General features: G+C 45.4%; 1 protein-coding gene across 1 annotated transcript in view; it reads left to right on the top strand.

Moving 5' to 3' along the window:
* Positions 1 to 24,501, top strand: part of UBALD2 (UBA like domain containing 2) — a 31,025-nt gene extending 6,524 nt beyond the window's left edge. The window contains exon 3 of the mRNA XM_081185471.1: positions 23,304 to 24,501. Coding sequence (XP_081041597.1) covers positions 23,304 to 23,624 — 321 coding nt within the window. The 3' untranslated portion in view covers positions 23,625 to 24,501. The remainder of the gene's footprint in view (positions 1 to 23,303) is intronic.
* Positions 24,502 to 25,634: the final 1,133 nt, after the last annotated feature.

The following is a 25,634-nucleotide window of genomic DNA, read 5'->3' as shown; positions in this document are numbered from 1 at the left end:
GAGTGTGGTTCTCCTTCTTGCATGCTGGGACAAGTGAATTGTTGTAAGGGCAAGCTACAGTCAAGCAATGTAGTTGAGATCACAGTCCAACCTCCTGGCAAATAGACATTCTGTTGTGGCAACTGTAGCCCAGATTTAAGGTGCCATTTGGCACCTAGCTTATATATTTGAGCTAACACTGTCCAGATGTAGATTCAGGTAGGTAGCCGTGTTGGTCTGATGCAGTTGAAAAAAATTAATAAATTATTCAGTTGCACCTTAGAGACCAACTAAGTTTGTTTTGGGTATAAGCTTTCGTGTGTATCTGAAGAAGTGTGCATGCACATGAAAGCTTATACCCAGAACAAACTTAGTTGGTCTCTAAGGTGCTACTGGACAATTTTTTTTATTTATTTGTCCAGATCTTGTTGAACTACAGCTCCCATCAACCTAGGTAAGCATTGCCGGGCATGATGGGAGATGTAGTTCGGCAACATTTGGAGGGTCAAAGATGCCTCACATCTGGATTAGAGTCACTGGAGATGCCATCTTGATACTTTATTGGGTCCAGTAGTAGCAGCCTTTTTATTATATAGGTAGGATGTTTCACATGGGCACAGCCCACACTTCCCCCATGCATCTTTCCCAATATATGGCTTTAAAAAGTCCAGCTTTGCTGGAAGGCATTATATGTCTGCCGCCAGAAATCTGGCTCCTGATTACCTTAATCTGCATGATGTCATCTTATTGTGAGGTTGCATGCCGGGTGAGTAGGTATGATACATATAGGAAACGACAAACCCTGGTATGTGTGTTGCATTCAAGAGTTCCCGTGTTTCAAGTGCTGCCATCTCCAAATACAGCTGAGAGAGGCTCCAGTCTGAAACCCTGGAGAACTATTGCCAGCTAGCACATAGACAATACTGGATTAGACAGGACTCCAAGGTCTGACTTGGGGAGAAGGCAGCTTACCTGTGATTGGCAGCTGGGGTTTGCAGCACATCAAATGGAGCCAGGCAGCATTGAGGGTTTGTCATTTGGGTGTGTGAGACATTGCTAAGGGTAAGTAAGGGAAAGGTGATGATGCCCTTTTTGCATCATGGAGCTAGACAACATTCCAGGGATCACCAGGAGTCTCGGCTAATCATGTCCATACCCGGAGCCAAGCTGGAATCTTGACGGACCCCTTTCATCTTGTGCAGTCCCTTCTGCAGCTCAGCTAGCCGCCTGAAAGAAGCAAGTAGGATTTCAGATTTGATTCAAGGTGTTTGAAATGCTTAGCACACAGCGGGGGAGCCTAGTTCAGTGCCTGACTGCTACAGGGAGCTTAGCCTGTTTAATCTGTTTTATATCCAGTTCTTGGTGCTGTGTGCCCTTCTGCACATATTGCCAGCAAATCCACTTCTGCCCTCCTTTCTTTGATCCTTATATTTGTATGTTTGTGTGTGTGTGTTTAAAGCAAGTCACCAGCGCTCGCTGACAGGTAGACTCCACTTTGAAAAGCAGCACCAAACCAAAACAATAGAAGTAAACAGATTCAGCAGTCTGAGGAAAACCTCCTTCCTGCTCTCCTTGTCTGGCATTCTGAAATTCCTTATTTCTCTCATTAGCATGCAGACTGCAGATTTGCCGGGGCTCCATTTATTCATAAAAACTGTTTCTGAGATGTAGATTTAAGCCAAGGCATCGCCGTAACATAGCTGCGTTAAAGAGACACGAGCTAGGCCCATTTTTACATGGCCTGGATTGTTTCTCCCAACTGCCAAGCATTAAGGAGTTTACAGTTCCTGCATTCGCTAGGGGCAGTTTAATAGAGATTGCAAACAAAGGATATCCTGTCTCCTTTGGAAGGCTATCTTCAATCCCCCCCCCCCCCCAATCTCTCTATAACCGGTGACACATTAATCAGGAAACTAGTGCTCAAGTCATGATGTTCTGTGTGACTATTCCCTCCCAGAAACCCCTTTTGTAATCTACGTTTCCCAGAGGCATTTCAGGATCTTAAATGTTGGATTTTAGAGGGTGGTGTTTTGCTTTGCTTCCAGCCCCTCTCTCTGGTTGAAACACTAGCATGTGGGGCATATGAAGCAATGTTTCTGCTTAAGCCCAATGGAAAATCCCTGGCTCCCCAGAGAAAACAAAAATTCGGGGGTGGAGTGGAGAGAAACTTGGTGCATTTTTATTTTGTTCTTGTGGCAGTTCAGTTAAGGGGCATCTAGTTCTGCTTAAAGAGTCTTGGGTTGCTGACATCACCTCCCTCCTCATTGTGGTCTACAAGCTCAAGTCCTTGGTTTGCTTGACACCAGCACTTCCCTGCCACCGAAACAAAGATTGTCCCTATCCATGTCTTCCCAACTGCTGTGCTGCCACCATGCTAGTCTGCTGTTTCACTTCCTCTCTCCTTAGAGCAGGGGTCCCCAAACTAAGGTCCGCCGGCTGGATAAGGCCCGAGGGACTTGTTTATCCGGCCTGCTGCCACCGCCCACTCTTACCGGTGCTGCACTGCACAGCTGCCCACTTCCAGGCCGAAGGAGCACCGCATGCACACGCGTTATTTGCGCATGCTGAAGCGTTATTTCTGGTGCACATCCGGGTCGGAGGAGGCCCATGCACATGCGCACAAGCTATTTGCGGTGCTCCTCCAACCTGCAAGTGCGCTGGAAATAGCGTGTGCGCATGCGTATGGGCAGGCGCTCCTCCAGCCCGCCACGCGATCGGCGCTGGAGACACCGGCCCAAGGTGCGGTAAGTTTGCTGACCTCTGCCTTAGAGCAGTGTTTCCCCACCTTTTTTTGGGAAACGGCACACCTGTTTAATCAAAAAAATCTCGCGGCACACCACCATTACTGCCCCGTGACGTCAGCGCGCAGCGTCACGCCGGGAGGGACGCACGAAAGTGAAAGTTTTCACTTTTTTTCCCTCCCCCTTGCCGGGGAACCTCCAAGCTTTGGGGGTGGGGGTGGGGAGGCAGCAGAGCGAGGGACTGAGGGACGGCAGCAGCTGAGGCGGCGGCGGCTGTTGTGGTGGTGGCGGCGATAGCGGGCGGAGGAGGGGGCGGCGGGAGTTGCTGCTGCTGTTGTTGCTGCTGCTGCCCGGACATGCCGGCCTCCTCCTCCTCCGCTGTCTCGCGCTCCTCCATTTGCACGCGCTGCCCCGCCGCTCGGCACCACCACCGCGGAGCCTCCCCCGGCTCGACGCGGATCCTCGCCGCCGCCGCCTCTCACCGCCCGACTCGCCCGCCTCCCTCCCACGGCACACCAGCCGATGTCTCACGGCACACTAGTGTGCCGCGGAACACCGGTTGGGAAACACTGCCTTAGAGATCAGAGAACCTCAGGCTTCATGCAGCCTTCAAAGACCTCTCTGTTTGACCAGGAACTCTCCCCTAGCTGCACCCAGTCCCTGAGGCCATAGATCCTTTCCTGGGAATACTTTCGCCTGTCTGGAATGTGTCTTTGATCTGTGATCATAATGCCTCTTGCTTGCTTGGAAGGAGGACAGAGGTGTGAATATGTAAAAAAAAACAACCCTCTCTGCCTTTTGTATTGCTAAAAGTAACATCCACTGCTCTGCCCACCACTGGTATCCAAGCCCACAAGGAAAGGCAAAAAAAAAAAAGCTTGCCCACCCCTGTTTTAGAAAGATCAGCAGAATGGGCAGGGACCTGGGTGCTGGATTTTATCTTCTCAAAAATAAGGAATTGTGTGTTCCTTTATCTTAGCACTCTTGGGTGTTATCTGAAACCTTTCATAGCACCTGGGATAGGCTAATCCAATTAAGTCTGCTGTCTCTTCCCACATTCTCTCTTAAGACTGAGGCCAATGCAAACTTTTCTCCTCTTCTCCAGGCCGCTGCTTTTGCTCAACGAAGAGCTTTGGGGAACTCAAAAGCTTGCTCATTGTTTTGTGCACTTTGGGTTGGTCCTAATAAAGGCCTTTCCCTGCTGTGGTTGTTGGATTTATTTATTTTTAATAGGCCATCACAACTACTTTTTTTACTCTCTTTAGATGAGCAAAAAGTACGTAGGTCCGGATCTCCCAACCCACTTTACATTAGGCCGCCAAATTGAAGAAAGCTCAGGAAAAGCAGGGGTGGTATTTTGGGTGGAAGGATTGCAAGCTTGCGTTCTAGTACCAAACACAAATTCCTGTCCTGAACAGGAACTTGGCAGTAGTCTCTTCTTTTAATTCCAAATGCTTGCCTGCTTCCCATCCCATGGTTTTGTACTTAGAATCAACTGGTAAACCTTAGGGTTCTAGTGAAAAGGGGGAAAGTTCCTGCAATACACACACACACACCTCTCTTTGCAGTTAGTGACAGTACTTGGCTTGAATTCGGTGGTTGCTTGCCAGGGCCAGTTACTAACTTAATGGTACTCAGGCCCCACATCTTCTTCCGGGGGGGGGGGGGCATCTTTAAAGCCCACTGCCCTCCCATCCCAAGTTGCATCCAGAACCTGCTCTGCTTAGCTTCAGTGATGTGACTACTGCCTGTTCTCTAGACCCAGGCGTTGGCCCTCCAAATGTGCTCCCATTAGCTGCAGATAGCATGGCCAGTGGTTAAGGATCTAAGAGATGATGATGATGAAGAATTTTTATTAAAAGTTTACTTGTGTAACCAAAAAGTTCATACAGTGTCTCTACTTTCAATTCATAGGGTCAATTCATAGTCATTTTCACAGTTTGTTTACATTTGGTATGAGACAATGTTGTCATAGACATTATGCACTTGGGGGGGAAAGAGGGGAGAGAGATGGGGAGGTTAATGATCTTTCAATCTTTGCATAGTATTTGTGCAAGGTTTTTGTGTTACAGATGTAAGAGCTGTAAGCCGGCATGTGGGGTAGAGGCCTTCTGACTCTGCCTTTAGGCTGTACGGATATGACATTGTAGATAGGCAATAAATGAAGTAAAAAAACAGCACAGCTGTTCCCTTGATCCAACCAGTGTTCCAGGTCATGTATGTGGGGGTTACAGAGGCAAAATTCCATGTGTGCTTGCATGTGTTGGAGGTAGATAGCTGCCTTGGGGCGTGCTTTCATTGCCTTTGAACTGCTAGCAATTTGGAAACTCCCAGAAAAGACATTGAATTAAATCTCCTAATTTTAGTTTAGGTACTTCATCTTAAGAGAAGGAAGTAATTGCTTGGTTGTGAGTATTTAAAGGTTTTTCCCATTGCAGTGAATGGTCTCTAGAGTGATGAAGCATAACTTAAAACTAACCATGTATAGACCTAGCCAGTCCTTTAGACCAGAGGAGAGCATTTAACATGGTGTGTGTGTGATTCAGTGACCCAATATCAGTGTTAAGATGTTTCTGCCTGGATCTAGAGGGCTGTATCTAGGGTTAGTCATTCTCCGAATTGACCCATTGAAATTAGTGGGCATGACTAACTTGTTCCCATCAGAGGAACTTTGATCCTGGAAGATCTCCAGTTGGGGATAGGAGGGAAGGTAATCTTTAACCCATCTCACCACCACCCCCAACACCTGAAGCCTTCTTTGATCCCAAGAACCTATCCCAGAGTATCAGACTTTCCAGAACAGTGTAGTGCTGTAGTGACACAGAGAGTTGCAGGAGAAAGGAGGAATTATTTTAAGATGGCCTGAAAAGGCAAACTCTAGCCCGAAAACTACAATAAAATCTGCACCCCCCACTTTCCTGCAGCGAAGGCCACGGCCTTTTGACCTTTTAGTGAATGCGGTTCAGGGCTCTCCTCATCCTGCCCTCTTCAGTCCTACCATTTTTCAGCTACAGTGGTACCTCGGGTTAAGTACTTAATTTGTTCCGGAGGTCCGTTCTTAACCTGAAACTGTTCTTAACCTGAAGCACCACTTTAGCTAATGGGGCATCCCGCTGCCGTTGTGCCGCCAGAGCGCGATTTCTGTTCTCATCCTGAAGCAAATTTCTTAACCCGAGGTACTATTTCTGAGTTAGAGGAGTCTGTAACCTGAAGCGTATGTAACCCGAGGTATCACTGTACTTGGAAATCAAGGGTAGCAGAAAGTGACCCGAAGGCTGCATAACCCTGCGAACTGTCGCTTATCCTTCTCAGAGCTTCAGTTTCCAACGCTTTTAACAAACTACCATTTCCCAGGATTATTTGGCGGAAGCCATGTGCTTTCATTGTGTTTTAAATGTATGCTGTATTGCTGTATGCGCAGCCTAAGAGGACAGGGTCCTAACATGTAGATGAGGCAGTACCTGGAAGCAAACTTGACTTCTTCCTGGGCTGCTCTTCAGTCTGTTTCTAGAATCTGCAGGGACTGTCCCCCTGTTGTGTCACAAGCAAGCATGGTTACAAGTCATCTGCCCCACTTCTCATCTTCCTTTTTTGCACACTTGTCTACACTTCCTGGCACCCCCTCCCCAGTGAACACTCCTTAGAGCACCACATGGATATAACACTTGCTTTGGTCTACATGGACAATTATTTGGGGAGGTATTTAGCTGTCATTGCAGAGATTTAACCCCCCCCCCTCTTGGTTCATCAAACCCTTAAATAATGATACGTTATAAGGAAAGAAGAAAATCAAAGATGGGATGAATTCACTGAAAATTGATTGTGTTTTATTTACCACTGTAAAAGTCATGCAATTTATTAAATATAAAAATATAGGGCTCGAGCCCCACGTTGGGCAAAAAGATTCCTGCATTTCAGGGGGTTGGCCTAGATGACCCTCACGATCCCTTTCAACTCTACAATTCTATGATCCTATAAGAGTTAGGATCAATAATTTTAAAAGCTGAAAATTCAAGCGTTTTCAATGTTGTGGTAAGAATGGATGGACACTTCTGTTTTTGTATATTTTTGATGCTTTGATCCTTATATAAAGGAATTTTTTTTTAAGAAGAGAGGGAGTACTTCAAAGCAAGTAAGCATGTTGAGGCTGAAATTACGCTAATCAGGGCGGCTTGAAATAGTTCTTGGCTCTTGTGCTCCGCTCGCCTGGCAGACTTCTCACTTACATTCACCACCTCTTTGACGTTTGGGAGTACCTTGGGAAATACAGTGGTACCTCAGGTTACATACACTTCAGGTTACATACGCTTCAGGTTACAGACTCCGCTAACCCAGAAGTAGTGCTTCAGGTTAAGAACTTTGCTTCAGGATGAGAACAGAAATTGTGCTCCGGCGGCGCGGCAGCAGCAGGAGGCCCCATTAGCTAAAGTGGTGCTTCAGGTTAAGAACAGTTTCAGGCTAAGTACGGACCTCTGGAACGAATTAAGTACTTAACCTGAGATACCACTGTAGAATTCTACAATGCTGGTAGGCAACAAGAGGCACTCTTGTTTTCCTTTAAAATGGGGACTGGGAATGTGTGGCCCTCCAAATCATGGCACTGGGGAATCCAACAGCATCTTGACAGCCTCCAAAAATAAATGCATAGTTCTGTCCACTTTCCTAGACTCTTGGACCATGGAGGCAGGTTTTCCAATTCAGCTGGGGAGGGTGTTAAAAGTAGGTGTGCAGTCCTGCAGTCACTCAGCTGGTAATCACTTTTGGTTTTTCCTCCTGTTTTTCCCTCCTGTCTAGTGAGGATAGTGGGGGTGTGTTTGAGGGGATTCAGGGCAGCTTTATACAAGCAGTTGCTTGTAGCAATACAGTAATTATCCCACTGGCTTGCAGGTGTCTTCTGCTCTGACAAAACATATTCCTGAAGCCTGGTGCACGTCTTTCCTCACAATCTCTGTTTTAAAACACAGCCACAAGAAAACCTGTATTCTGTGACCTGTGTAACGAAGCCCATTTGATTATATTTATTTCGTACTGTTTTTGTAGCCCCAGGAAGGGAGGCATTGAGCTCTTCTTCCTCATCTCTGGAAGTTCGGCTCGGTGACAACCGCCCTCTCCCATTTCACCAGTTTCTGAACCACTGTCAGGCATTGTCTACAAACAATTTCAAGCATATCTATTTAGCAACTTGCTTGAAATAAATATGAGGGTCCGAGTCCTAAATTCTGCACAAAATAACTGATTCTGTGTTATTGCCACGGTGTAACAACATGCATTTAAATCACATCTTTGTGTCTGCCAGAGTTTTGAAAATAACAAGCAGAATGCTTTAATTGCACTTAATCTGCATGCTGATGTACGTGTGACAATTTTAATGTGCAACACTGCAGCACTTTTTGCTAAAAGAGGCAGCCCAGTGCTGGCCTAGAGTATTTTGAATGAAATATACTTGTCATGAATAGTTAAAAAAAACAAAAAACCCACCCACTTCCCCCCTCAAAGGCAGATAATTTAGAAGAAGTGGTAATGGTACAGACTGGGTTTATTAATTTGCCGAAAAGAAGAAAATAACCTGTGCAGTAAGGAATATCTGACACCTTGTCTGCAGATGTATTTACCAATTTGTCTGTATTGAGGAGAATTGGGTGTTCCTCCTGGCTTGGGGTCAGTTAGTGCCTCTCTGCTGCTGTTTTCCACCAGCGAAAACGATGGTAGTAAAGTGGCGATCTTATGTCTTGGGGTCGGTAATAAACTGGACAAGGGGTAAACTGAGATTTTGCCTACACAAGATGGAGGTGCTGCTAATGGTCTGATCCAAGGGTTGGAGTTTCATCTGAGGTTATACTCCTGCTTTTTGGACACCCAAATGGCACGAAGTTCTTTTCACCAGCTTTGGTTGTGGTTCTAACTGGGACCTCTTTATTATTATTCTTCTTTGGCGATCACTCGTAGCCGAGTAAGATTGTCTTCCATAAACACGGTTTTAAAAATGAGTCCATAAGTGACTGTGGAGGCCAATTCTGGATCCACACATGCTTTCTGGGTGGGAGTTGATCATGGTGTGGATTTGCCAAGCATGCCTTCCACTTAGCACATTTCTCCCTTGCATCCTGAGTTCGAGTGTCTTCAAAGCCCATGACACCTTTGGTAAAGGCTGTTCTCCAACTGGAGCGCTTGCAGTCCAGTGTTTCCCAATTGTCAGTGTTTATACTACATTTTTCTAGATTTGCCTTGAGACAGTCTTTAAACCTCTTTCATTGACCACCAGCAGTATGCTTTCCATTTTTAAGTTCGGAAGAGAGTAGTTGCTTTGGAAGACGATAATCAGGCATCCGCACAACATGACCAGGCCATTTGGAGCACAGCTTGCCAGTTTCAAGAGCGTTATGCTGTGCGTCCTGAGGCTTTAGTCAACATGCTGCTGGTAACCTATGAGACATGAACCCACCCTGTATAGGGAGGGAATGGGGAGCCTGTGGCCCTCCAGAGGTTGAAGTGCTCAGGGATGAAGGGAGTTGTAGACCAGCAAGTTCTGGATGGCCATAGTATCCCTGCCCTTGCTTATGGTATCTCAAAGGCTGCCTATTCCTGTACAAACTTGCCCATTCCTTGAGGTCATCTGAGGAGTTCTTCCTTCAGATGACCTAACCAGCCAAGATTGGCTGGTTGGCAGTTGAGACTTTGGGTTCTTCTGTCTAGTGCTACCTTGACTCCAGAATTGTTTCCTCTGCAGCTCCGTATGCTTGGCACCTAACGGTTTGTGTTTTTGACTCTTGGCAAAAAAATGTTTGTGTGTTCGTTTTACCCAGACCTTATTTCACTGTGAGCCACTATGGGGTGGAAAGGGCAAGGTGCAAATTTAACAAGTATATTTAGCAGCAGTTTTGTTGTTGTTGTTTTATTCCTCTCCTTATATGTTCCTCTACCTCTCATTGTTGGGTTATAGCTTTATTTCTATTTTTTTGTTATACCTTTGTAAGCCTACCTAGGGCATGGTTTTATTGATAAGCAGGGTACATATTTGTAGGCAAGAGGTAGTAGAGGTAACATGAGCAGCCTTGTCTGTAAAGGCAAGCAAGTAGCTACATCAAAAGTATTCTGTGTTTTCTGTAGTTCCTCCAGCACCCAGGATGATTGTCTATTTGCTTAGTTTATTGAGTTCTGAAAAACACAGCCAAGCTCCATTTGAATATATGTCAAGGCCAACTGCGCAATTGGATGCGGACAAAAGAAATTGGTGTGTGTGTGCGCGTTTGATTGTAAGGGTGGCTTGGGGATCTTCTCCTTCCTACTACAGCTTACTATAAAATATTTAAGGTTATCAAGTGCGCTGGATGTTTACGGAGCACTGGCGTAAGATGCTTGTGGCTTTGTACGTTTCTAGGCACTTTAGTTTTGTCTATTGAGAAAATGCCATGACAGCTTTGTGTGTGCTTTCTTTGTGCTGGGACAATATAAGATTTTTTCCCCTGGCTGTGTCAGTGCTTCAACATGTTCCTAAGTTTGCATCTTGATTGCTTTCTTTTGTTCTTGCTTCACCCTTTTCTTCTCCCCCTGCCTTCATCTCCCCAATGTTGAACTGTACATTGTAATCTCCTTGGGGCAGGAACCTGCGGGTGTGTTGCTTGCTTTTCTTTTCTCTGCTCTGTACTATGCACATTGTCAGTGCTATATAAATGACCAGCTGAAATCAGAGCCTTTTCATAGCATTCTGTGTAACCATGTGCGTTATCGTAGCGCTTGTAGCATTGGCCACAGCCAGCGTGTAATGAAAGGTCCAGACTTCCTCCTAGAAACCACCCCCGCCCACTGAGCATTGTTTTAATACATCAGGATCATGCAGTGTTCATTTGTGGTTCAAAGTTCTTTGCACGCACACACACACACACACACACACACACGTGCATGCTTCTGCATGCTCAGGTGAACAGCAAGGTGTTATGTGAGACGATATACATGGTGTCATAAGTTCTTTGCACTGTACTGGTCATGTGGCCGTATATGCTCTAGTCAATGCTTGCATGAACACTCATTCATAATGTGTAAATCAGCACTATTTCTGCTACATTTGGTGTGCTGTAAATGGAGCTATTTCAGGGTTTATTTCAGAGCTTTTGAAACCAGACTTGATGTCACTTTCCTTCTCCCAAGATCAGCCGAAAGTCTTTGGTCAGGTGGTGAGCATATGAAGGAACAAAAATGTGTTAGAATGCAAGTAGCGTAAACACTTCAAAAGACTTAAAAATACATATGGTCAGTTTTACCTGTGATCTCTGCTGTTGCTGCTTTCAAATGGATGTTAATGTAGTTTATTTTGTCTCTCCTATTGTTTTATTTTTCTGTTTGACTATGTGCTAGTGTAATGTGATTTTACATTGTTGGGAACTGCCCTGAATGCTGCATGAGCAGCAACAGGGTAGGATAAACATTTTTATATTAAGGAACAAATGGAAACTAAAAAAATAAAATGATTGTCTTACACACACACACACATACATGCATCCAACCTTCCTCCTTTTTTTCTTTGTCCAGCTGCAGCCTTGACACCCCAGAAAAGCTCGGTTTCTAGGCTAATAGAAGCAAATATGGACAAATGCTCCTTCCCAAATAAATGCCATTTTAAAGGTGTTTTTTTTTTAAAAAAAAATTGAGCTCTCATTCTGTGTTGCAGGTATAGCAGGCTTTGATTGTTAACCATGCAGTAGAGTTGCAGTTACTTACTCTCCTTCAGGGCGACTCACAAATCATGTAGAAAATAGTAGCGCCTTGTGATGTCTGAGGGGCTGAAGCAGCTTCAGAGGTTCAGGGATTGTGGCCAGAGGCCATTGGAATGATAAATGGAAAGTGGTTTAGGCTACGAGGAATAATTGAATTTAATATGTAGGAGTGCTGTTGAGATGTGTTCAGCAACATTGGAATTTCTATTGTTTTTACACAGCTATGTATATTCTGAGATTCCACAAAGCAAAAGGCCAGAACTTGGTGCTTGACTGAGCACTGAGCACCCCATGGACCTACATAAAATCTTAAGTTGGGGGTGAGAGCAAAAGTAATAGCCAGCGGCGAGGCTTTGGGACCCTGCTTAGCTAGTTGTCCCTTCCCATGACTGGCAAAAGCAAAATAAATTGTTCAACACAGTAAACCTAGTTTGAAACTGGCATGTTTGTATAGGATCATCTCAAGACAAAATGGCATTGATAATACCTTCTAAGAATTGCAGTTGTCCCAGGCAACTGGCTGTTGGATATGCTCTAACTTTGGCCTTGCGTTTAGCGGCAATGTCTTGCACTGCAAAGCAGATCTCTGTGATTCAAAGACTGCCAATACACCATATATTTAAAGCACTGTTACAGCACTTTGAACAGCTTTGGCTTCCCCCAAAGAATCCTGGGAACTGTCATTTAAGGGGAGCTGAGAGTTAGGAGACCTGTGCTACAATTCTCAGAGTGCTTAAACAACCAATCCTTCTTCCCAGAGAACTCTGGGAATTGTAGCTCAGCGATGGGAATAGGGCTCTCTTCTCAGCACCCTTAAACTACAGTTCCCATAATTCTTTGGGGGAAGCTATGGCTGTTGACATGGTATAGTGGTGCTTTAAATGTATGCTGTGGATGCGGCCTGTGATATTTATGAATGTAGCTTGACAGTGAAGATACCGCTGTGCCTGTGTGTTTTCTCAGCATGGAAAGTTCTCATTTCTCCTACACAGCAGACAAATGTGCCTCTCAAGTACACTTGAGTAGTTGCTAGAGAGTTTGAAAGGTAAATGTATGTCTTTAAAGGTCCTTGATGGACTTGTGTCACAAGCGGATGGTTTGCCCCCATGTGTTTATAGACTTGAATCTTCAAACATTACAGGAGTTCACCAGGAGGCACAAAGTGGACAAGTGACAAACTCACAGTCATGTGCCCAGCGCATGAACTGGCTCTTTCCTAAGACTTCCTTCTCACAACAGTCCAGCTTTGGCTGTTGGTGGGTTTCCGTTTAGCAACACTGTTGATTTGGCTGTCAGTGTATTGCTTATCGCAAACCATTTTGCTTTATCCTGGGGTTGGGCACCCTGTTTAACTGACGCCTTCACCCCTAAATAGACGATGACCCAGGCTGCTTACTTTGCCAATGGATGCGTTCAATGATGCCATTTGGGGTCAGTTCACACCACTGCATTGACTTTGCCTTTAATAAAAGAGATCTGTGACAGCTTAACTGTTTTAATTATATTAACTTTGCACAGCTTGCTGCAGGCACAAATGGTGCCGTTTTCCCACACACATAGCAGCTGATAGCGTGATTCCGACTTGCAGCGAATCAGTTGGAATTAATGCTCCTGTTGTGGCACATGTGAATGCCTTCTCTGTTTTAAAAACATGCTTGCACAACCACCCCACACTGAACTGTGGCCATATGAAACATACAGTGGAGCTTCCAGTGCAAGGCTAATGACAGAAGGACAGGATGAGATCTTTGTGGTAGCCGAGGTAGTATAGTTTTCTATAAATCAGCATACGAAGCTCAGAAATGTCTATTCCCCTCCTTATTAGGCTGCATTGAGCGTTAAGGTTGAATTGCTTGGGATTGCAAAAGAGTGTTTGCCCCACGTGGCGAGCTGGGCTTGTTTTATGCCAGGAAGGTCAAGGTTACCTTCTGTGCTTCCGCTTGCCAATCCTTAGTTTGCAAAGCTTCTGTTAGGATTTTGTTGTTGCTGCGTTTGTTTGTTTTTAATTTGACAGGCAGGAAGGTTGAGTCATGTATAAGGGAGCATTATGCAATGGTTTCCTCCCTGCTGAACCCTGTTTATAATTATATAGGTCCTACTTTCTGCCTGTTCTGGGCTTGCTCCTGCCAGGCTGTGCTGCTTGATGGTGAGGTAACACACCTGCAGCTAGGATAGATAACACCGTCCCTCTGCTGCATCCAATAGCAAATGCAACAAGAGGGAGAACGGATTTTCTGGGCAGTATGTTTGGGTGTTATTGTTCCGTTGAGTTACCGTATTTTTTGCTCTATAAGACTCACTTTTTCCCTCCTAAAAAGTAAGGGGAAATGTGTGTGCGTCTTATGGAGCGAATGCAGGCTGCGCAGCTATCGCAGAAGCCAGAACAGCAAGAGGGATCACTGCTTTCACTGCGCAGCGATCCCTCTTGCTGTTCTGGCTTCTGAGATTCAGAATTTTTTTTTTCTTGCTTTCCTCCTCCAAAAACTAGGTGCGTCTTGTGGTCTGGTGCGTCTTGTAGAGCGAAAAATACGGTGCCTTCATTTACAAAGTGGTGTCTAGGCTGTGTGGTCCAATAGTATTTCTATACCTTATGCTTTAAGGAGTAATGGCCTGTTGCTCCTTTAAAACTGGGCCATTGGTAAAGGAACCCTTCCCTGCTGCTGTTTCTTTCTCCTCCTCCCCACTCCTTTCTTTGGGCTGCTGCACACTTTTTCCCAGGCAGCTGTTTCATAACACACACCCATTTTTCTGTTAGTCATGTTCTCCTCTTCCTTTCTGAAGTTCGGCAGGCTTTTTTTCCTCTTTTTTTTGTACACACCGAACACAGTGATCTAATTCTTCCTTCTGTGGGCTGGCCCTCACCATTTTAAGTTTTCCCCCACCTTCAGCTGCAAAATGGGTGTTGACAGCAGGCATTTGGGGTGACGACTGGGGGGGGGGGAGAGACCTCACAGGAGGGTTGTGTGTGTGTGTGTTTTTTAAGATGCTAAAATTAGAATGATTACACAAAATTGTGAGGACTTACCAGGAAGTGAGGAGAAGCTGGTGACGGAGATGCTTTTCTGCTGTACTCTTTTGTGTTGGACCTCTCCAGAGGTTTCTAGGATGTCGCAAGCTGCTAGCTAAATTAGTCTGTAGATGAGAAGGAAAAGCAGCCTGGCTCTTGCTGATAGGGATACATCTACATTGCAAAGTCGAACCTGTTCCTTGGTTTTTTTTTCACCCTGGTTGCAAAATCCACCCTTTTAACATCGAGTTACTATAATGGAGGTTATATTCTGCCCTAACTCCACCCACGACAACTTCCTCAAGTTTGCTTGCCACAGGCAATTTGCCACTTATAAAGTAGACATAGTAGAACTGAGACTGAGGTGTAAAAAGAACTTTGCGCTTGGGCCTGTCCACATTTTTCATAGCCCACGTAGCTTTGATTTGTTGCATGGATGGAACAAACCCTTTGCTGCTGCACATCATTCAGAAAAGTAAAGGAAGTTACACTTGCTTCTTCTGAAGATGCGTATGTGTTCTTTAGATTTCATTTCTCTACAGTACTTGAATTTTTCAGGTCTCACAGTGTCCTGAGTTGTTTCTATGGCCAGCAGGCCTCTCCTGGCTTTTGAGTCTTTGGATTGAATCCAATTTTTTAAAAAAATGTCTGCGTGGAACAACTTGCTCAAGCGCAGTGGAACTGCTGCTCCTTGGGTACATCACCCCAAATCTGCTCCGGGGGAATCCCCTGAGCTGATTTGGCGGGGTGTTCGCAAACGTTCCATTATGGCCTTCGCAGAAATTGTTCTCCCCCCCCCCCACTGATTTTGCTGGATGCAGCGCTTATGCATATGCTCATCTTTGAACTATATTGGCTGGTTCTCCTAGAGACCAGGAACTACCTTTGTTTGTGAATGGCTGTTCTGTGTGTTTGCTCTGGATTGCAAATTAACCCTGAACTTTCCATTTGTGTGCCTTTAAAGAAAAACCTGTATAAAAATTGCCCATCATTCAGTATCAGCAAAGCATATTACTTGACATTACCAACCCAAAACACAGGGAAGGGCTTTAGAGTGTGTGGTTTGCATGTAAAAGGTCTCGAGTCCAATCCCTATCATCTCAAGATGGGTTGGAAGACTCTTGTCTTCAACCCTAGAGAGCCACTGTCAGCACTGTAGACTTAGTGCTCTAGATGTTTCTGGGCTACAGCTCCCATAATCCCTGACCAAGCAGCTTGGGAGTTGTAGTTCAGCAATATCTGGGACGGTGTTTCTCAAGCTTGGGTCTCCAGCTGTTGTTGGACTACAGCTCCCATCATCCCTAGTGAGCAAGACCAGTGGTCAGTGATAATGGAAGCTGTAGTCCAACAGCAGCTGGGGACTCAAGTTTGAGAAACACTGGTCTAGGAACTGAGCCACATGGACCAATAGATTGACAGTGCCAGGCAGCTCCCAATTATTCCTAATCTTGAAAACTACTTTGAGTTAAAGAAAAAGACACCTCTCTCTCTCTCTCTCTCTCTCTCTCTCTCTCTCTCTCTCTCTGTGTGTGTGTGTGTGTGTGTGTGTACACATATGTAGTCCCCCTACCCTTGTTATATTATAAGAGGTGTTGTCAATTGTAAGTTATTTTTCACACCTATTTTTCTCCTCTTGAAAGATCCATTGGATTTTAGGTTGGTATTGGATTTCACCAAGTTGTGTTATGTGACCCTAGCATGGATGTCCCTGCAGGTGTGTGTGTGTGTGGTGGGGAATTGGAGGTCTCTTGTAACCCGAGCAAGAAGCCCCCTCCTTGCTAGTTTTGTAACTTCTCTGTTTGTTGTGGTAACGCTGCTGATCACTGTGAGGCTGCTAACATGGGGCCCTCCCTGCCTTTTAGAGAGGGCAGCCATGTTCACCGAGTCTAAATAGACTAAAACTGATGTGGGGTTTCTTTCTTTCTCTCTCTCTTCCCCCACCCCTTTGGTCTATTCTGGGATTGTTTAATCTGGCACGCGCTACTTGGAGGGAAATGTTCATTTCTCCTCAGGACAATGGTGTTCACTGGCAATGTTTTTGCCATATATGTTGTGGACTATAGTTCTTTTGATTCGGCTTGTTTGTGACACAGGAAACTTGCCCTCTAGTAAACATGACCCCCAGAACACACCTTCCAACAAAGCAAGGCTCTGGTAGTTTCTGTGTGTGTGTTTTTACAGTGACTTATTGGACTCACATGATGCCTATTCTGTTGGCGTTGGAGAAACAAAGCAAAGCAACATGCCACAACGATGCTTCGTGCCAAAAATGTTCTGGATCTCCTCAGAATTAATGCAGAGATGGGTTTTGTTTAAAAAAGAATTAGAAATGAACAAGTGAGGAGACTGCAGGATTAAAGGGGCTAGGGAACCTCCACTCCCAGGCGAGGGCCACATTCTGAGGGCCACATTCCCTCAGAAGTAGTTTGCTCAGGGCCAGAGGCCAAAAGTGGGTGGGGTCTAGCTAGTATTTTGCAGAGGCTTCAGAGTTGGACATAACTTTTCCTTCAGGCTTGATTTTGACATTGCATTGTTAGACCATTTTGACTCCAGTCGGGTGGGTTTTCTCCCCTCAGAATTCAGAATATTTTAAAGGATTGAAATGGCGGAAAGAAACAGGCCTCAAAAGGATGAAGTAGGTGTGGGGAGCAGGTAGGGGCAAGGAAGGCCCCCTGACTGCAGCAAGTCCCTGCTGTTTGAACCTTTAGCACATGACGCTTGCAGATGTTTTCCTTCTACGTATGAGAACTAGAAGCTTGCTTTTTAAAAACATGCACAATATCACAAAATAGCCCTATAGGCCAGTGTTTATACGGTGTGAGGCATCTTCACAACATTGCCTAAGGTGGGCATGGATGATAACTGTAGAGGCCAACTGCATCTTGGCTTTATGTATTTGACTTCATTGCCTGAGGTGGGGTATTCTGGCTAACTTTTTGATGCATTAAGCTACATAAACTCAGTTCACCTACCCTGGATTATATTATACTTACTATAAACATTGCCTAAGAAAATTGCAGCATATGTAACTTTGGCCAGGACTTCCCATCACTCCACCTGGCCAGACCGAGGGCATAGGTGGCAAATATCCAAACCTTTTGGATAGCTCCCCTTTTCTGGGCTCAGAGCCCAGCACCCCAAGCCCCACAGATAAGGGTAGCATCAAAGCAAGCCAATTCACGTATATCAAAGCTCACTGCTACAACTACTACCAATTAGTTGTGGGGTTAATCTTGACTACCAAGATGGTGTTAGCAAAGCTTCTGGAACAAGTTCACCTTTGGTTCAACACAGGTGGGAGAGAGGGAAAACCAGAGTTGAAAATGGGGGGCAGGCTAGAAACGTAAATAGGAGCCGCTCCACACTTCAAAACTTTGTGGCAGGTTTCACTTAGCAACTTTTGAATAATGATCCGTTTTTCTCATTTGAGAGTACTTCTAGAGTAAGGCCATCAAAGGAAAAGCTGTGCTTGATGTTACATAGGCTGCAAAATAGAAGAAACTAGTTGTGTTCATCTGCTTATGGCATATTTCTACTGTGGTTCTAATCTTCCATTCCAGGAGTTGGATGAAGACTGGTAACTGTGTACTTTTCTATGGTGCATTTTTATTTTTTTTGTCGTGTATGTGTGAACCTGTACACCATTTGAAGTACAGTGGTACCACGGGATCCGTTTCGCTGCTTCTGCGCATGCGTGTGATATCATTTTGACCGTCTGCGCATGCACGCGCGGCAAAACCCAGAAGTAATGCGCTCCATTACTTCCAGGTCGCCGTGGAGCACAACCCGAAAATACTTAACTTGAAGCACATTTATCCCGAGGTATGACTGTACTTTTTGAGCAAGTGGTTTATAAATTTTCTAAGTAAAGAAGCAAAATATATCAGGGTAACAAGAGAGCTGGTGTGGCACAGTGGTTAGGCTGTTGGACTGCGACTGGGGACATGCAGGTTCAAATCCTCACTTGGCCATTAAGCTCACTGGTGACCTTTGGCCACTCTTCATCTCTCTGTCTAACCTTCCTCACAGGGTTGTTGTGAAAATAAAGGGTGGGGTGGAACAACGTATGCTGCCCGTTGAGCTCTTTGGAGGAAAGGGGGAGGTACACTTGTAGTAAAGAAATACTATTGCTTCTGATGTTTTAAATATACAAGATGCAAGTGAGCACCATAAATCAGTGGCTTTTATTTCCGACAACTTCTTGTGCCTAAGTTGCCTCTGGTAAGGGTTGCTTGGCTTGAGTTTCCTACAGACAGATCACTTCCTTGAAGGTAAAACAGTAAGTAGGCTGTTGTGTGTCTTCTCTTGTCACGTTTCCATACAGTGGGAATCTTAATCCTCATCACTTGGATGCGATGTGATATAGGCACATGTCTGATGACGTTCATGGGTTTTTCCCTACATGCAAGCAGTTGTGTAAAAAATTAAATTTGAATAAATTATGTAGGTTGAGACACTCTTACCTTGGCAGCCAAATCCCATTGTTTCAACTAGTTCCACACAATGTATTTGGCATCAGGGTGTTAGGGCTGGCTGACATCTTGATGGGTTGAGAAATGCTGTCAGCCCGGCTTATTTACATACATGATTTGGGCACCTCACTGTGCAGATGGGTGATGCAAGGCATACGTTAATATAGGCAATCTTCCAGGCTCCTTTTTATGAGGGGGAGGTTTGGGAGATCAACCCTACGCTGTGGCACACAAGGGAGAGGAACATGAACATACCTGCAACCTATGCCCCACTGGATATATATGCTTACTAGATGTCTAGCAAACCTTTTAAACTTCTCTTATTTTAGAGTAGAGTTAACTGTAGTGCGCTAGCTAAATTGCTGCTGTTCCCACTCAACCCTTCAGATGCACCTTCACACAGTTGACTGCACACAAGGAAACTTGTTTTTATTAACCTGGTGTCTGAGCTAGCCACGGTACCTTTTTTTAAAAAAAAAAGCCTAGACAAATTGATTAGCTTTTGGTGTTTTATCTTCATTCTTCTTTCCTTTTTTAAAAAGAGCACCTTGAGATAGATACAAAACAGAGTCTTAGAACTGGGGAAATGGAAGGCAGGAGAGTCTGCGTTCACATAATAAAAAAAGAGCTCAGTCGTCAAAACAAACATGCCAGTAGGTTGAGCGGAAGGGTGGCGTGTTCAAATTCCACCCCAAGGGAAAGTTGTATGCAAACGTGGAGAGTACTTCAGGGCTTTACATTACATGTAGGTGTGTAGGATGGACGCAGTGCTTGGTGATTGAGGTAGCTGCTCCTCTTTTCAGACGACTTTGAATGTAGCTTTTAGAGGGACCCGACAAAAAGGAGTATACTTATTTGCAGGGTGGGGCCCAGACTGTGCTGGAATGAACCAATTTTTCTCCAAGCAATTTGAAACTACCCTATTAGGATTACCTGAAGAACGAGGAACCCCCCCCCCCCAACTCCCTCTATTAAAGCTGTCCAGTATAAAGTACCTAATATCTGAGATGGGGGCATTTTGGATGAAACTTCCTGATGCATGGGAAGCAGAGGCAGGAAATATTCATCACGTGCTCTCGTCTGGAAATGTCTGAGCCAGAAAAAAGCATAGAACCCTCAGCTTCTGTTTTCAAGCATTAACACAGATGGAAACTTGTGGTTCCATAACATGGGGATATTGCCTGTTACTGTGCTCAACTCTTTCATTTGCAAATACAAATTTTGCAGTGTGTGTGTGTTTATTGTAGGGTAATTAGCTGGGGAATGGCCAGGTATTAATGCAAATTAGATCTGATTTACCTATATATAACATTTGGAAAGACAGGAAAGTCCCTACTCTTTATATTGAGGTGACAAAATTGCAACTCTAGTTTGCCCCCCCCCCCAGCAATTTTTTTCTGCCCACCCCTCAAAGTCCCTATTGATTTTGGCTCTGGCAAAATTAAAAGAAAGTAGAGACAGTGCTAGGAGCAGAGCCCAGCTCCCCAATTGGAATGCAAATCACCCCTTCCCCAGTCATCTGATCAGGCCTTTGACATGCAGAGAGATGATGATAACCCCTTTCCCTCAGGTGATCTGCATAGATCAGCTTGGGAGGGAAGGCTGCGCATGATCCTCTGTTTTATGGGCATGTGTGGCACATGTGGGGAAGATGCTCAGTGGCAGACCATCTGCTTTGCTTGTGAAAGGTTCGGCTCCTGGCACCTCCATGTGGTCTGTGAGAGACTGCCAGTCGCTGCCTTTAAGTACAGACAGCACTGAGGTAAATGGCCTGACTCTGTATAACCACCTTTCTATGTCCCCATGTGAACTGGCCACACTCACCACTGTCATGCAGGTCCCAGAAGGTTGGCCAAGGGTGAACACGACCCTCTGGCCAGAAAAAGCTTAGCCACCCCTGCTTTATATGCCGAGCCATGTGTGAGGAAAAGGTCAGTTAAAGTGTAACTAGTTTCTTTTGTGCGTGCGTTTTCGTTTTCTTGTGTGCCTTTCTGTGGATGGGCTTCCCAAACGCAGTCCCTTGCCCCCATTTAAGTGGAGTGCCAGACCAGGCCAGCATGGATTATTGGAGCACTCCAGCACGTCATGAGTAGAATTTGACTGCAGGGTGGACCCATAGGAAAGTTGAATGGCTGCAGAAGATTGAAGCTGGCACAGCTGCTCACTTAAACTGGAACTTGCGTACCTGGCCGTGTTTGATCTGATAAAAGAGGTCATCTTGCAGATGAGGGAACCGCTTTAGAGAGCAGTCGATTTACATGGTGGCGGAGCCAGACAAAAGGTATAGACAGACAACGTGCTTGGGGCAATTAATATGCATTGTTTCATCATAGATGGCACGTTCTGCAAATTGGCCTCTATTGGTGCAGCTAATTTCTGCCGGGTTCTCAACTCTCAAGCTGTCATGCTTCCTTCTCAGGCTTTAGGAGGGAGAAGATGTTTAATAAGGAAGTGTGCTTATTGTGAGGGGGTGGTTTGTGAGATGCTGCTGAGATAAAGGGCCAGCCCTGAGTCTTAGAGTTCCCCAGAAGATTGAGGTTGGCGCTTGATTAATGATGCAAGTCAAACATCACATGTGAAGACCCCGAAAGAGGCAGCCCTGCACAGTGGAAAATGCAGTTGTCGGGGATGAGGCAACATTGCTCACTGGCAATGGGGCCTCCCGTGAACCAAAAAGGTTCCCCGTTCTGAAATGTGCTGGAATTATGCAAAACACACTCAGTTCTGTTTGTTCACCTGCTTCATTTTGATGGCATAACACAGAAAGCTTTTTGTACATTTTGGGATTGCGCAATCCATCTCTGTCTTTGTGTAAGCAAAATGAAACATAACTTTGCAAACTACATGACAAACAGGCATCAGTTACACACCCTGCCTTTCTTTGGTCAGTGTGTACCAGTGTTGGAGACTTTTAGATTTTGCATCCATTTCTCTGAATTGTAGGACCAGCTATTTTCCTGGCATGTAGATCATGCATTCTGGATCATACATGGTCTGGGCCTTTAAACCCTCCTGCTTCGGTTTTATATTGTCACCAAAAACCAAAAAGGGGGTTATGTGTGTTTTCCAACTACCAGCCCACAGATTGGTGCCAGCCCAAAGTCTGCTTCCTGCAGGTTTGTGCAAAGGGAAATCACTTAGTTTCCTACTATTATTGTGTGGGAAGGTTTTAATACCTTGATCAGCAACTAGATATTGTTGTGGAAGATTTTGGAGCGAACATTTTTAGGCCACACATACACACAGATCTCTCTGCCCCCCATCTTTGGAGGGAAGGGCAGAAAAAGTTGCTTGGGGGCTGGATAAACATGGAGGATGGTGTAGACCAGTGTTCTTCAACTTTGGGTCCCCCAGTTGTTGGAGCTACAACTCCCATCACTCCAAGCCAGATATCCAGTGGTGAGGGAAGATGGGTAGTTGAACAACATCTGAAGAGCACTGGTGTAGACCTTAGTTGTTATCCTTCTGTGAAGCAGCTTGTAAACCATTGTTGCATCCTCTCTCCCCCCTCCCATCACTTTACCCCTTTCTCTCTTTCCTCCCCCTGCCTAAAGCAGGGCATTCTCTGAAGTCAGATTTGGCCAGAATCTTGACAACAGTTCCTGCCATTGGTTTCCTTCAGCAACATTTTGTAATTACTGTCAGCAAAAGGTTGTCCACTTCTGGGTAGGAGGAGCTCACCAAGCAGCAATCTGCCCCATCCTCCTTCAATAATTTATTGTGTGGGAAGGTGGGAATTTATTGAGGAAGAAGCTTGCCGGCAGGTATGGGTGTAGGGGCAATGTAGCCAGTCTATAGGTTGAATAGTCAAGGTCATCAAATCTGTTTAACCAGCTGTAAACCCTTTCTTAAACATCAGTTGGTTTTATTTATACATTTTGTTGTATTCTATTTCATTCTACCATGAGCTCAAAATAGTTTACACCAAGCTCCTATTGATCCGCTGCACATCCAGTTGATTAATCCATGTGGAAAATGGAGTTCCCCTTCCTCTCAGACCTTCCATTTGGTGCATTCAGTCAGGCTGGTGAAAATGCCGATCCAGCCACTGGTTTTAGCTGTGAATATGGGACCCTGCTCTGCCAATATTTATCAGAGTGGGGTAGTTAATTTTTAAGGAGGGAGCTCAAGGGTGTGGCACATGCTTTGGAAACGACCTAAACTCTTTTATCTATTTTCCCAGACTCTACATTGTACTGCTTAGTTGGGGGAAGGAGAGGAAGCCATGTGCTCTTGTTGGGGCTATTTCCTTGTGTTGCATGTGGAAGCTGGATATCCTTCTATTATTATTATTTTTAAAGTAGACTTGGGAAGTCATTAGGTGAACCCTTGCACTGACCAGGCGAAGGGAGTCGCAATTATAACCCTGTTTCTCTCTTTCTCTGCCCTCCAGATGTGCACGCCCAGCAATACTCCAGCCACGCCTCCCAACTTCCCAGACGCCCTTGCCATGTTTTCCAAGCTGCGGACTTCAGAGAACCTTCAGAGCAGCAACAGCCCTATCACATCCATGGCTTGCTCTCCTCCGGGTAGCTTCAGCCCCTACTGGGCTTCATCGCCTCCAAACCACCAACCTGCCTGGATCCCTCCTTCGTCGCCCACCAGTCACAACCTCCACCACCACCTCCACCACCAGCAGCCCATGTGGCCTCCTGTGTCTCAGCAAGGGCCCCCCCAGCAGAAAGCCATGGCGGCAATGGATGGCCAGAGATAAGACTTAATGTTTTTGGAATGGGGGGGAAGAAGTTGATAGGGTGGCGGGGGCGGTAAAGAGGGTGTGGCAAATCCAAGGGGGCACAGGGAAATGGGGTGGGGGTATTTTTCCCCCCTGAAGATCGCACTGGAATATTTTATAGTTTTGTTTTTTTTTAAAGAAAAAAAAACTGATGAGATGTCATCATCAGCCCAAACCCCGATGTTCCTTTCCCCCGCACCCACCTTCCTTCTCTTCCCTTATCCACTCTTCAGGAGAGTTAATAACTGATCTTTTTCTCTTTTTTAAAAGAAAAAAAAATTATATAACTATAATATATAAATATATAAATATATCTAATGTATATACATCACGAATGAAAGCAACGGAATTGCAAAGATCCAGGTAGCATTCTGCGAAAGCTGCCTGGAAAAAAGAAGGGTGGCTGTGTTGGATCCGGGGGGTCGGGGAGGGGGTTCAAGGTGTCTCCCTGTGTGCGCGCGCGTATGTATGTGATTGGGGGTGGCTGGGAGAGCTCAGAAAGTTGCCTCTCCTTTCCCCCCCTTTCCCAATTTTGTTGCCCCCCTCTTGATTTTCCTTTGGCTCCTGGTTGTCAGGAGTTGCCTGCAGCAGCTGAGACGGTTGAGGGGCCTTGAGGGAAGAAACCCTCCTTGCTTGAAGGGAAAGCACAGGCCTCAGATTCTGTGGCTGTCTGTGTGGCCGTGCGGTTCAGAGAGCCTCCTAGGCTGGGTGGGGTGTCACCTGCTAAAGGAATTGAGCTTCTACCCCCTGCCCCATGTTGTGACTGAGCATGAGGGGTTGGGGAGGTAATTTTCCACTGTGGGCTCCGCTCCACAGGGCTCTACTGTAGGCCACAGAAGGAGCCCGAAAAGAAAAGGGGGGGGAAATGGAATAGTGCAAAATGTCACGTTATCGGGGCTGTAAATCTGTGAGACCATGTTGAGTCCTACTCAAGATTTTGTACATTCAAGGAGGCAAATCTTGTCCTTTTTTGACAGGTGCCGAGACATGTACAGTCTGGCAAAACCAGCCAGCTCCTCTAGCCTATACATGGGCTGGCAAATTTATGGGCGAGAGTGGGGTTTCGTGGGCTTGCGTCCGTGCTGTCATTTGGGTTTAAACCCTTTCTCCATTGCCCCAACTTTGGCCTATTGAAACCCTTTTTCTTCAACGGCTGCAGCAGGTGTGCTCCAAGTAGCAGAAACTAGAAATGGGTTGGGGGTTTTGTTTTTTGGTACCTTACCACAGACTCTTTATTGCTCTCCCACCCACCCCCACCCGTCCCCTTCTTGTTTTTTGGGGGAATGGTTTTCCCCTTCAGCTCTCAAGCTGTTTCCCTTTTTAAAAGGACAAAGTTTAAGCATTTGGGAGGATAAGCTGGAAGGGAAGTTGCTGAAGTTTTCAAAGGTATAAAAACACAAACGTCAACCTCCCCAGAAGATGGATTATTCGAAGGAGGACTCAAGAGAGTGCTCCCTGACATCCGGCGGCAAGGGCGATGCTGAGGCTCTTTTTGTTTTTGTTTTTTTGTTTTTTAGGTTTTAAAATCAGAATCTTGCTTAAACAGGTTGAAGGTTTTATATTAATTTAAAAATAAAAAAATCACTTTTTTAACCAGAGTGGCACTTGTCTCTTTGTCCCCCACCCTGTTGCCTTACACTTCTTCTTCTTTAATTCAAAGAAATCTGCTGGGTATGAATGATAGACGTTAGAACTGAACGGAAACCAAAAACCAATGCTTCCTCTTTACATACGCGACATTGCAAAGGCACACAGCTTGCTCTCCTCTTCCTCCCCCTCCCTTCCTTTATCTAGAAACCTACTCCGCTCTTCCCTGCTGCACGTCACTCATTGGCTTATGTGAAAAGCAAAACGAAACTAGGTCGTCAGTGTTAATATTAGCATTCATTTGGAATTGCTTCTTAATTCAGGTTAAAAAAGAAAAAGCACTTACACACTTCAGTGCCAGATGAGGAGAGAAACATGGGAACAAGAGTGCTAGCTGTACTC

The sequence above is a fragment of the Podarcis bocagei genome (assembly GCF_964188305.1).
Source record: "Podarcis bocagei genome assembly, chromosome: 2".
Lineage (NCBI taxonomy): Eukaryota > Metazoa > Chordata > Lepidosauria > Squamata > Lacertidae > Podarcis > Podarcis bocagei.
This window is presented reverse-complemented; position numbering and strand designations above follow the sequence as displayed.